Below are 11718 nucleotides of genomic sequence, written 5' to 3'. Positions count from 1 at the left end.
CTTTTAGCAATAAGAGAAATGGCAATATTCTGTAGTGATTTGAGAGAAAACATGGAGATTATCCCCAAAATGCAGGCTGTGGCTGGGGAGAGAGCCTGGAATTGAGGAGGAGAGGGGCAGAGCTGCCTTGCTGCTCCCTCCCTGTAAATCACAAACTCCACATTTCACACAAACGCTGCTTCTCATCCTTATTCCTTGATTAGCATTGTAAGGCAATCCTCTCTGCATCAGCATTAGAATAATCACTCGTGCAAAGCCATAAATTGCTATAATTAATACATCCCAGCTCTTAATGGAAATCTAAAGAGGAGCTCTCTTGGCTTGGTGGCTCTTTCAGCTGAGGCAGTTTTAGCTATCCTGTGTATCTGAGCTTTTCAGAGCTAAATAAATCCTAAACGTTGACACTTCACTCCTTTTCCCCTCAGAGCAGTTAATTTTCCAACTCTCCATCTCAGAGAAGTGAGGCACAGAGGAGCTGCTGTTTTCCAGCGAGGAACAACTGAGATGACAAAGATGTCATGCAAGAAAAGTGCCACAGGTTTGTTCCCTTCCAGCTCAAGGATGGCAAAGGCTTTATTAAAATTTCTCAGATGCCACAGGCAGCAGCTCCTGAGCTGCTCAGAGCAGAAGCTCAAAATAATTTGAAAATAACTGAGCTGCTCAGTGCAGAAGCTCAAAATAACCAGAGGGTCTTGGGCAATTTTCAGGCTCAGGATGTTTCCAGCACCCCACTGACCTTGTGCTGCCAGAGGACAGCACAATTCCCCTGTTCCTGTGAGGAAGGACAAGGTTAATGCATCATTTAATGCTCTGTAGGACAAACATTCCCCTTATTTGTCAGCTCGTGTCATTTAGTGCCTTCATTTCACGCTTGAAACGTTCTGAGCTGACCCTAAAACTGCTGATGTAACAGGTGGGGGTTGATTTAGGAGGAGTTATTGGAAGAACATTTAGCATTTTGTGTCTCTGTGCTCTAATTCAGAGTTAATCTGTCCTGCTCTACCTCCTGACACTTGAGCCCACAAGATGGGGCAGTGACCAAGCTCACAGCATTTCTGATAAACAGATTTTTGCAGCCTGGAAGATGCTGCTTTGGGGAAACTTGGTTTTACTGCTGGTTCCTTCCCTGCTGGCTAATAAGATTTGTAACATTCATTGCTATGTGGAGAATCCCCCACACGGTGAAAATGCCACTCTAATTAGCTGTTAATTAACGTTTCTTAATGTTGGACCAGCAAAGGCTCAGTTTTTGCTGCTGTGCAAACTCCCAGTGATGGTCTCAGCCCCAAAGTGTTCCTGGTCTGAGTGTGATGAGGAGCCTAAGGAGTTAACACTTCATTTTTTTTGAATCCACAAAAAAAAATTAAAATTTTTTTTTTGAAAGTGAAGAGCCCAGCACCTGTGTGGTACTGGAACCAGAACAAAATGCAAATGAGAAAATCACTGCATGGAGACTGAATTTAAAATCCCTGCTGCTTTAATCAAATAGAGACGTGAAAAGCTTAATCTCCAATAATTAAGACTTTCTTTTTGTTAGACTCCTGTTGCTTTTTGCAAGTCAATACTTAGATTTTGTTGTTGTTGTTTGTAATGGTTTCTGATAAAATCATTGCCCAGCACAGCTGCAACATGAACTCTAAACAAATAATGATTGATATTTCTAAAGCTGCCTTTGGCTTTCTGGCAGACTCTCCTTGATTTTCTTTATCAATTCAATTTATTTCCCTTTCATTTTATTTTGCCTTGCTTTCTTGCTTGTGCTTTCCCAGATCCTGTAGGGTAGTTACTTTAGATTTGGTTTTCTTGGTTTTTCTTGCATTCTGTGGATGTGCAAACTGCACCTGGTGTTGGCTGTGGCTTTGTTGGGTGTTGTTATCACTGAGCAGTGAATAGGCTTGAGGTCCAACAGCACATTAAAGACAAACCTCCAGCTGAGCCTGCAGGTTATCAGCTATAATAAAAAAAAATAAATTCTCCTGGCCAGCTGAAACTTTATTAATAAATACCTGAGTCAAGATAATAGTGGTAATTTGGTTTTCAGAGCCCTTATCAGTGCAGTGCTGGTGCTCAGGGCATCTGGGAGCTGTTGGATGCAGCCCATAACAACAGCAGCAGCTGAAATATCTGATAGAAATGTTTCACATCTGTGCCTCCATCTGATAATCCTGAACCTCATTCCAGGCCAGAAACTGCAGCTCAGAGCCATGCTGGGAGCAGGGAGAGGATTTGGCCAGGGGCTGGATAAAGCAATTTTCCTGAGCTGTGTCAAATCAGGTATTTTATTCCTTTCAGCCATAGCAGTAAATAACAAACCCCTTTGTGCTGTGGGAAATCCAGGGACACCTGCTGGGAAGATGATGGGGATTGTTCCAGAGCAGGGAGTGAGGTGGGAGCTTTGAAATGCACAGTGATTCCAGCAGGTGATGGGGAGCCCCTCCTGCAAGGTACCTGCACTTTGAATTTAATTTAATTTCATTTAATCTGCGTCCAGCCACCTCCCCAGCAGCCTGTTTGCTGCTGTGCTGGGGAGGAGGATGCTCTGTGTCAGGGCCAGGCTGTTTGGAAATGCAAAGCAGGAGCTGCATCGAGGGTGAGGATTTCAAAGGTGCTGCTTTTGTGCTTCAAAAAGGCCTTTGGAGATGACAGCAGCCGTGTGGTGTCACTTGGCAGCAGGTCAGGGGCTGAAGGTGAGGAAAAAGAAGGGTTTCAGAGAGGAGAGCAGGGCTGGGGAATCACCAAAAGGGTTTCAGGGAGGAGAGCAGGGCTGAGGAATCACCAAAATGGTTTCAGGGAGGAGAGCAGGGCTGAGGAATCACCAAAATGGTTTCAGGGAGGAGAAAGGGCTGAGGAATCACCAAAATGGTTTGAAGAGTGGGTGTGGTACCAGGATGAAGGCACAGCTCTGATCTGGTGCCCCTGCCCAAACGGTGCCCATTTTGGAGGCAAATGAGGGGCACAGCAAATGGATAATATTTGCATTTCAGCCCCCAGCTCTGCTGCTGCAGTGCCTGTGGTGGAGGGGAGCTCAGAGCCTGAGGAAAGCACAGCTTCCCCCAGAGTGCTTGGGAAAATATCATTTTGGAATTCATTGTTTAACAAGCAGGTGGGTAAAGAGAAGGAGGTGAAATAACACAGAAAAGGAATGGTGAAGTTTTCCTCTTGGAAGGTGATGTTGCAGCCAATATCCCTTCTTTATCTTACAGTTTTCCATACATCCCTGAGTCTCTCAATGTCTATTCCAGGACTCTGTGCCTGTGATAAGATGCTTTGAGGTTTTAATTATGTAGATTGTGTTTAGGATGGCTGCTTGCAAAATCCTAATCCCAAAGCACTTCCCCAAAGCCTTGCTGAGACCCAGGGGGGCCCTGATTTTCCTTGGGGAAGGACAGAGCTGCCAGGTAACCCAGAGAACTAGGGTTAAATAAATAATTACTTATTTATATAACATTTATTTAACGAGGAATAAAAGGCTCTCACAGCACACACCTCGAAAAATGCAGTGACAAACACCCAGGCCAAACCTTCAGCGAGGTTATTTATTGATATTTCTCCCCTCTTTTGTAAACCTCAAATCCATTTCTGCTTCCAGTAACAACTCCCTGAGAGCAGCCACGTGCACCAGGCTGGGAGTGGATTTCTCATCCCAACCAGCCCTCCCTGAAGGAGCTCCCCAGGTTTATTTTCTCTTCAGAGTGAGTTAATAAAACAGCAGAGGGGAAAGAAGCCACGGAATCAATAAGCTATTAGGAGCCAAGAAAACTCAGCAAACTGCACACATAATTAAAGGCTGTGGTGAACAGGTTGCATCTTTTCTGGCTCTATTAAATCAGCTCTTCAGTTTTATGTAAAACCATAAACTGAGCTGAAGATAAAACCAGCCAGATTTACAGGAGGGAAGATTAAAAAAAAAGTGCAAGCCTAGAAGTGCCAGAAGGGACTATAAACAAAGCACCTCCAATTGCCCATCCATCAGGAGGAACTGAGCTGTGGGTTTGTGGAGCTGTCATGTAAAATGATGACACTTCCCTCCTAAATCCCTTTCCTGCAGTGCCAGCTTGGGATCCAGGATTCCTCCTTGTGAATAAACCCTGTGCTAATATTTTGTAGAAACACAGATCCCAGAATGTCTTGGGCTGGAGGGGACCTTAAAGCCAATCTCATTCCAACATTCTGCCATGGTTAAAGAAAAAGAATTATTTTTATAATATTTATTTAATCAGGAATAAAGGGGTCTCACAGCACACACTTTGAAAAATGCACTTGGGGCATTCTCCCACTAGTCCAGGTTGCTCCAAGCCCTGTCCAGCCTGGGGATAGCCATCCATTTATTAATGATCATTAATTAATATTCATGTTAATATTGATGTTCCTGGAGCTGGGGAAGTGGAGCACAGCTGGAGGCAGTGGGAGCACTGTGAGGGATGGATCTGTCCTTCAGAATTTCATGCTAAAGACATTTAACAGAGCTGGAAATCTCTTGCTGTGTGCATCCTGCTGGTGGAAATATCCCCAGGCAGAGAAAAACCCCACTGCCCCTGGAGCCAAGGAAGAGTGGGAGCACAGCATCCCAGAGAGGTCAGGGGGAGATGAAATCTGTTGCTCACAAAGGAACATTTCAGATCAGTTGTTTTCACCCCTTTCTGCTGATCTTTGATATGTGAATTCTGCTAATAAGGTCAATTCATTTCCTTGGCAATAGCAGATCCCAGCTAATGGAATATGGGAGTTTTGTGTTTCTGGGACATGAGAGGTCCTGAGCAGGAGCTCAACAAACCTCCTCCTGCTGCTGCTGAACCACAGGGGAGCCCTGAGAGGTTTGTGCACCACTCCAGAGGCAGCTTTAGTGGGATAACACAGATGGTGGCACAGCCTGGGGCAGCCCCTGGTGTCCCCTGAATCCTTCAAGTCACTTTTTGGCTTTTCCTCAGAAAAAAGTTGGTATTTGGGCAATTTTGGGTTGACATTCACAGTCTTCTCCCCCTGAGCAGCAGCAGTGCTTTTGGCCAAAGTATTTCAGAGCTCCTGGACATCCCAGCAGCTTTTTGTGGCTCCCTTTGCTCTCCCTCACCCTCCCTGCCTGGGGATGTCCCTTCCCTGCCCTTCCCTGCTCCCAGCCATCCTCTGGGAGTGGAACCCTCATTTTAAATGAAAAAACACCTTCAAAACACAAACTCTTCCCAGGTAACCCAGCAGGAAGGAGCTCTGGAGTGTGGCACCAGCCCTTCCCTGCCTCTCTCATTCCTCTCTCACTCCTCTCCTATTTCTCTCCCATTTCTCTCTCATCCCCTGCCTGCTGTTTCCATTCCCCTCACCGTGGGCTCCTCAATCTGCACAGAATGATTTCCAATTACATTTCTGTTGCTCAGGGCATAAATCTCCTCCCCAGCCTGGTTTGCTTCGTGCTCAGGCAGAGCTGGTGGAGAGAGACAACCAACCAAACCAGGCTGGGGCGTTTTACCCTTTATTTATAATTTCCTGGTGGCATTTCTTCCCCTCTTCGATGAGAAATTACCTCATTCTGCTGTGATATTCTAGCAGCGATTTTCAGCCCTTGAATCCTCCATCTAGGGCCATCTAAAAGCTCCTGACCCGAGGCAGCAGCCCAGTGTAGCCCAGGGAGCACTGATTATTTGTGGAGTGAGCACTGAGCTTGTTTTGCTGCTGATGAGCTGGGAAGGGAAGGGAAGCATCTCCTTCTTGAAAAATCCCAGCCAAACCCCACTCTTTGCTGAGCCCACAGGATCAGCATTATCCTCAAGTGCACTAAGTGGATAATTGAACTAATCCACGCTGTGAGGGAGGCACTGATTAGCCAGAGCTTTTACAACCAGCTCCCTCCACCACTGCTCTGCTTTTTTTTTCCTCCCTTTTTCCATGGAAATAATTGGGTGCATCCTCCAGCATGCACAGATTTATTGATAAAAAGCCTTTTCTAGTTTTTTTCTCTGTCTCAGGAGGGCTCAATCCTCCCTGGGCACATGGATATTGGCAGTAGCAGTGGGGCAGAGAGGCTTGAGTGGTGCAGGAGTGTGGGATCTCCCTCTGGAGAGACTGAAATTATCTCCCAGATGTGGTTCCCAGCAGGTGGAAGCTGAGCTGGAGGGGAAATGTGGCAGGAGCAGCTCCTGGGTGGTGTGAGCAAAGCAGGAATGAAGGATGCAGAGCTTGTTCTGAATGCAAAGTACCTCTGGTTTGGGAGTTTGGGAGTTTGTGACCTGGGGGGTCCAGGCAGCTCCTCAGACCCTTTGGGTCCTGTGCAAATAACTCAGCAGAAAATAAAATCCTGCAGCAAGGAGCTCATGATTTAAATAATTTAATAAGGCAGAGGGGCTGTGCATGAGGAAGAGGGGAGCCCAGGACTGAGGTACTTGGGTAGAAAGAAAAATTGCTGCATTTTCTCTTTGTCTTTTCCTTTTTTTCTTTCTCTCTTTCCCTTTTCCTTTTTCTTTTTCTTTTTTTTAGAGAAATCTTGATTAATTCCTCCTGTGTTCCCACTACTCCTTGCCTCCCCTATCCTGTCCCCTGCCATGGTTTGTTGCTGGGATAGAGCCCTCCCTGCAAATAAACAGCTTTTTCTCCTTCCTTCAGAGCACTAAAATTGGAGATAAACACCCTGTGGAGCACTCTCCCACTCCCAGCATTCCTTTCTCCCACTTCATTTTACACACTGGCAATATTTGAAATTTAAAAGATTCTTTTATGGTGCTTCTGTGTCCAGCTCTTTATTTCCCCAGCCCCCTGAAGAACCCAGACCAGCAGCTCTCAGCACTCTTTTGTCCTCTGTTTTTTTTCCTGGGCATTCACCCTGGACAGAGGAAAAATCCAGTGTTGGGTCTCTATTAAACATTATCATTTATTTTGTTTATGGATAGCTCCTTTATTTCAAACAGAAATATTTCATATTCACTGGAAAGTTTGGTTGTTTTTTTTTTTTTCATGCCTGTTGGAAAGAGTTAGAATTAAAAAAAAAAATAAGGAAAAAAGGCTTGGATACATGCAACTCATACCGAGTGGTGCCAAATGTATTAAAAGTAGCAGAGATTTTTCTGAGTTTACCTTCTTGCAGATGGAGGAGAAACAACCCCTGAAGCCCCTCTGGAACAATGGACAGAGCCAATGGCACCAAAAGTCTGTTTACACCCAAAAAAAGCCAAGCTGGAGTCACTGCTGGAAGGGCTTGGGGCAGAGGAAGGTCTCCCTCTCAAAAGGAGTCAGGTCTGGTGCTTGGAATATGAAAGAGAGGAAATTTTCCCCACTTTCTCACCCTCCCCCAGGTCTGAAATCCTGGCTGAAAAAAGCCAAAGTGCACATTCCAGCTCTGCTGCTCTGGGGGGATCCATTTCCCATCCCAAACACAGCAAACCCCAGCCCCTGCTTGGGGGAAAAATGGAACATTTTAGAAACAAAGCACTTCTGGTCCAGCCTGGTGACCCAAAGGCTCTAAACCCCAGCTAGCTGTATGAACCCCAGGGCTGTTTTTCCTTTTATTTCCTTCATTATTGTGGTCTTTTTTGGGTCAGAGATGCCCTGAGCCCTCACTCCAGGATTTGTGTTCCTCCCAGAATGGATCAGATGCTCCCAGCCCCACCTTAAAACCTCAGGATTTTTTACAGCTGGGGGGAAAAACTGGATTTTCCTGAATAAATCCTGGGCAGGCACAGGAGCCAGCCTGGTCTGGGTAAGGCTGGAGGGTGAGGCTGTGTCCAGGCACTCTGCAGGCTGGGACTGAGAGAAACCAGGAGAGAAAAGCTCTCCCTCCAGGCACAGTATCAACAGGAACACCCCTGGGTTGGGTGTGAGCAGATTTTTGAGCCCTGGTTTATGTGTGAGCAGATTTTTGGGCCCTGTTTTATGTGTGAGCAGATTTTTGGGCCCTGTTTTATGTGTGAGCAGATTTTTGGCCCCTGGTTTATGTGTGAGCAGATTTTTGGGCCCTGGTTCATGTGTGAGCAGATTTTTGAGCCCTGATTTTTATGTGTGAGCAGATTTTTGGGCCCTGATTTGTGTGAGAGCAGATTTTTGGGCCCTGGTTTATGTGTGAGCAGATTTTTGGGCCCTGATTTGTGTGTTGAGCAGATTTCTGACCCTGGTTCATATGAGAGCAGATTTTTGTTGTGTCCCAGCAGCCACACCACTCCTCGGTGATTCCCCAAGCCAAGAGCAGGAGGGATTGAAGGTTTCTCCCAGCAGGTCTCTTTGGGGTGGCTCTTTGGGGTCTGTCCATCACACGAGCAGGGCAGCTGGGCTCCAGCCCTGAGGACAGGGAAAACCCTTCCAACACCTCCCTGCTCCCTTCTCCTGCCCTTCCAAGGCTTTCCAGCCCCTTGGAGATAACATTTCTGAGGGAGCCAAAAGCACAGCACACCAGTGATGTTCCTAAACACCCGGCCAGCTTTTATAAAACACAAACACTCCGTGGGATCACTTTGGGATCACTTTGGGATCACTTTGGGATCACTGTGACCTGTTCTCTGAAAGGAAAATCGCTGACATTCATGGCACAGGGGGAAGGCAGCATCCTGGAGGATTCAGGAGTGGCAGCAGAGCTCCCCAACGCTGAGGTTTGAAGTCACCCTTGCTCAAGGATGTCCACCAGGAGTGGACATCATGTCTGTGGTGTGGCAGCGCCTCGGGCCGAGCTGACCTCGTCCGTTCTGTCCGTCTGCTCCCAGTCCGCGCCGCCAGCCCGCTCTGCCCCAGCCCTCAGCTCCTCCTGGCTGTCCCCAAAGCCATCCTGCCCCTCCACATCACCCAGCTGGCCCTCCCCAAACTCCAGGATGGTCGGCAGGTTGCCCTGCTTGGGACACCGCCGCTTCAGGCTGACCAGGAAGGGCTGGGGCAGCGAGAAAATATCCACATTGTTGCCCAAATCAATCCAGGTGACGCTGGGGAACTTCTTGGGGTCCTTGAGGGTGTCGGTGAGGTCCCTGAGGATGGCCTTGGTGAGGCGGTTGCCGTTGAGGGCCAGGCTGGTGAGGCGGGGCAGGCGGCCCAGCGCGGGCAGCAGCTGCAGCAGCATCTCGTCCGTCAGCTCGGTGAAGCCCAGCTCCAGCGTGTCGATGTGCTCCGAGCTCTGCTCCAGGTAGCACGTCACCTTCTCCAGGTCCTTCAGGCTCAGCGGGATGCCCGACAGGTCCACCGTGTTGTCCTGGGGTTTGCCCATCAGCACGGCCTTCAGGCTGAGGGAGGAGGGAGGGTGGGGGTTAGCAGGGGGATGGATTTGTTTGGGGTGCTGAGAGGGGAGATGTGAATTATGGACAGATTCCATGGAAGATTCCAGCTGGGATTCATGGATGTCTCTGTTTGGGGCTCCTGAGAGGGAAAAATGGGAGTTGTGGGGAGATTTTATGGGAGATTCCAGCTGGGATTCATGGGGAATGTCTGTTTGGGGACAGCACTCCTGAGAGGGAAGAATGTGAGTTGTGGAGAGATTCCATGGAAGATTCCAGCTGGGATTCATGGGGAATGTCTCTGTTTGGGGGCAGCACTCCTGAGAGGGAAGAAGGTGAGTTATGGATAAATTCCATGGAAGATTCCAGCTGGGATTCATGGATGTCTGTTTGGGGGATCCTGAGAGGGAAAGAACGTGAGTTATGGATCCATTTTCATGGGAGATTCTGACTGGGATTCATGGGGGATATTTCTGTTTGGGAGCAGTGCTCCTGAGAGGGGAAAAATACGATTTATTCATCGATTCCATGGAAGATTCCAGCTGGGATTCATGGAGGATGTCTCTGTTTGGGGTTCCTGAGGGGGAAGAACTTGAGCTATGGATCCATTTCATGGAGCTTTACTCCAAAAATCCATGAGCTGTGTGCCACTTAAATCCAGAGCTACTCCAAATCCAGAGCTGTCATTTGGTGTTGCCAGCTGCTTCTCTCTCATCCCCAAATCCCCAAAATCACCAAAAAACGGTGATTTTTTGGGAGCAGCCCCGTCTGGGACCAAGCTGCTACCTCAAAACAAGCTTTACCCACCTAAAAAACCCCAAATTCCTCTTGTCTGGCAGTCTTTGAGCACCAAAGCAGCATCTCAGGGTCAAATCAAGCCCAGAGAATCCGTGATAACCATTTGACAGCATTGCTAGAAAGCAGCCAGGGGTTGATCTGCGTTTTATCCATTGATCCCTGTAATTTCTTGTAGGGTTTAAATCCTCTAATTCCTTGTGGGATGTCTGGTGTGGCTTTCAAAAGGCCAATTTAAGGACATTACAAAGGGGGAATGGGGACAACTTCAGGACAGCTGGGTTTTTTTAATTTTGAGCTGTTTTAAGTATTACTCCACATTTTTTTTTCTCCTTCAGAGTGTGCACGGGATTTCTGCCAGTCCGGAAAAGGGAATTTCCCAATGGGTTTCTATCCTTTTCCCCCTGAGAGGGATTTAGCTGCTACCCAGCAGAACAGATTGATTCTCTGCTACAAACTGCCTTTTCACCCTGCTGATGTGCAAAAAACTCTGAATCCCCTGGGCTGGTTCTGGGGGAATTGAGCAAACAAACCCCAAACAGGATTAAATCCCAATAATCCCGTGGCTATCCCATGGAAATCAGAGGGGTGTTTGTGTTTTTAAAAACTCCAGCCCTGCCATAAAAACTGTGCCAGGGGAACAGCCCCAAATCTCAGGGGGAAAACCTTAACCATGAAACAAATCCCTCTGAGCTTTAGTGGGGATCAGTTCCACCCACATTTTACAAGGCTGTTCCCTATTGAAATGCCACAATTTAGGGAAAAACTGGTTTTTTTTTTTTTCCCACTCCCAGCTGGGGTTTTTGACCAAAGTAACCCCAGAATTGGGAACAGTCTTTTCCTAAGCTCACACAGCAGCAAGAATCTGATTTATCCACACTCACACTGAGCTCAAAGCTCTCTCCCGTGGAACCAGATCAGAAAATGTTGTCATAAACAGGAATGTTGATGTTTAGATCAAAGGGATTTTTTTTTTTTTTTTAAAAAGGGTTTTCCTCCTGGTTGAAATTCATGGTGCTGCACACATGGTGACAGCAGGCTCTGATGTGTGCTGAGGGAAAATTGGGATTTTTCAGCCCAATTCCTTGCAGGCCAGAGGAATAACTGAGGGGAAAAAAACCAAAGAGGCAGCCCCAGAGTGAGGAATTCCAGCAGGACATTTCTAAAGACAGCTGGGGAGAAAACCATTCAGGAAAATGTCAGCAGAGCATCATCAATAATGTCATAATGCTCCATGCTCATCCCTCATTCGATTTCATTTACAGCCAAAAAAAAAAAGTAAATATCCTGCTGCTGGAAAACTCCATTTTTTTATCACATCCTCCCCAAAATAAAACGTATTTATATCATCCTCCCCATGACACAAACGTGCAAAAAAAAAAAAAAAAATCACATTTTGCTCCCAAACCTCTGTTTTCCTGCAGAAACTGCTGGAATTTTCCCAACCAACTGCTCCAGTGTAATAAGGAGCTGCAGCTGACGCCTCGTTAATAACCTGAATTTGCAGGAGAGGCAACTGGCACGAATGCCAGGAGAAAAAAAACAATCAGCAATTCACAGGAAAACAACACACTGAGCTCCTTGCTCCTGGAAATGCCTCCCTGGAAGAGCATTGGCCCGAAATAAGGATTTGTATGACAATAAATGAGAGCTTGCCATGAAGCAAACAGCATTTGCTTTAAATTCTGACACAGGAGGGGAAAAAAAAAAAAGCTGGAAAGCCTCTTGGAAAGGGATTTTTTGATTGTTTAGA

General features: G+C 47.0%; 1 protein-coding gene and 1 long non-coding RNA gene across 2 annotated transcripts in view; one reads left to right on the top strand and one right to left on the bottom strand.

Moving 5' to 3' along the window:
* Positions 1 to 6837: 6837 nt before the first annotated feature.
* The window catches only part of LRRC75A (leucine rich repeat containing 75A), a 41650-nt gene continuing 36769 nt past the window's right edge, over positions 6838 to 11718 (bottom strand). The window contains exon 4 of the mRNA XM_085078192.1: positions 6838 to 9179. Coding sequence (XP_084934318.1) covers positions 8606 to 9179 — 574 coding nt within the window. The 3' untranslated portion in view covers positions 6838 to 8605. The remainder of the gene's footprint in view (positions 9180 to 11718) is intronic.
* LOC146429087 (uncharacterized) lies at positions 9217 to 11632 on the top strand. Its single transcript, XR_014855706.1, has 2 exons — positions 9217 to 9586; positions 11390 to 11632. It is a non-coding gene; the product is annotated as an uncharacterized LOC146429087 (long non-coding RNA).

The sequence above is a fragment of the Lichenostomus cassidix genome, chromosome 19 (assembly GCF_008360975.1).
Source record: "Lichenostomus cassidix isolate B80296 chromosome 19, HeHo_3.0, whole genome shotgun sequence".
Lineage (NCBI taxonomy): Eukaryota > Metazoa > Chordata > Aves > Passeriformes > Meliphagidae > Lichenostomus > Lichenostomus cassidix.
The sequence above is the reverse complement of the archived record's forward strand: the minus strand, read 5'-3'. Positions and strand labels throughout refer to the sequence as shown.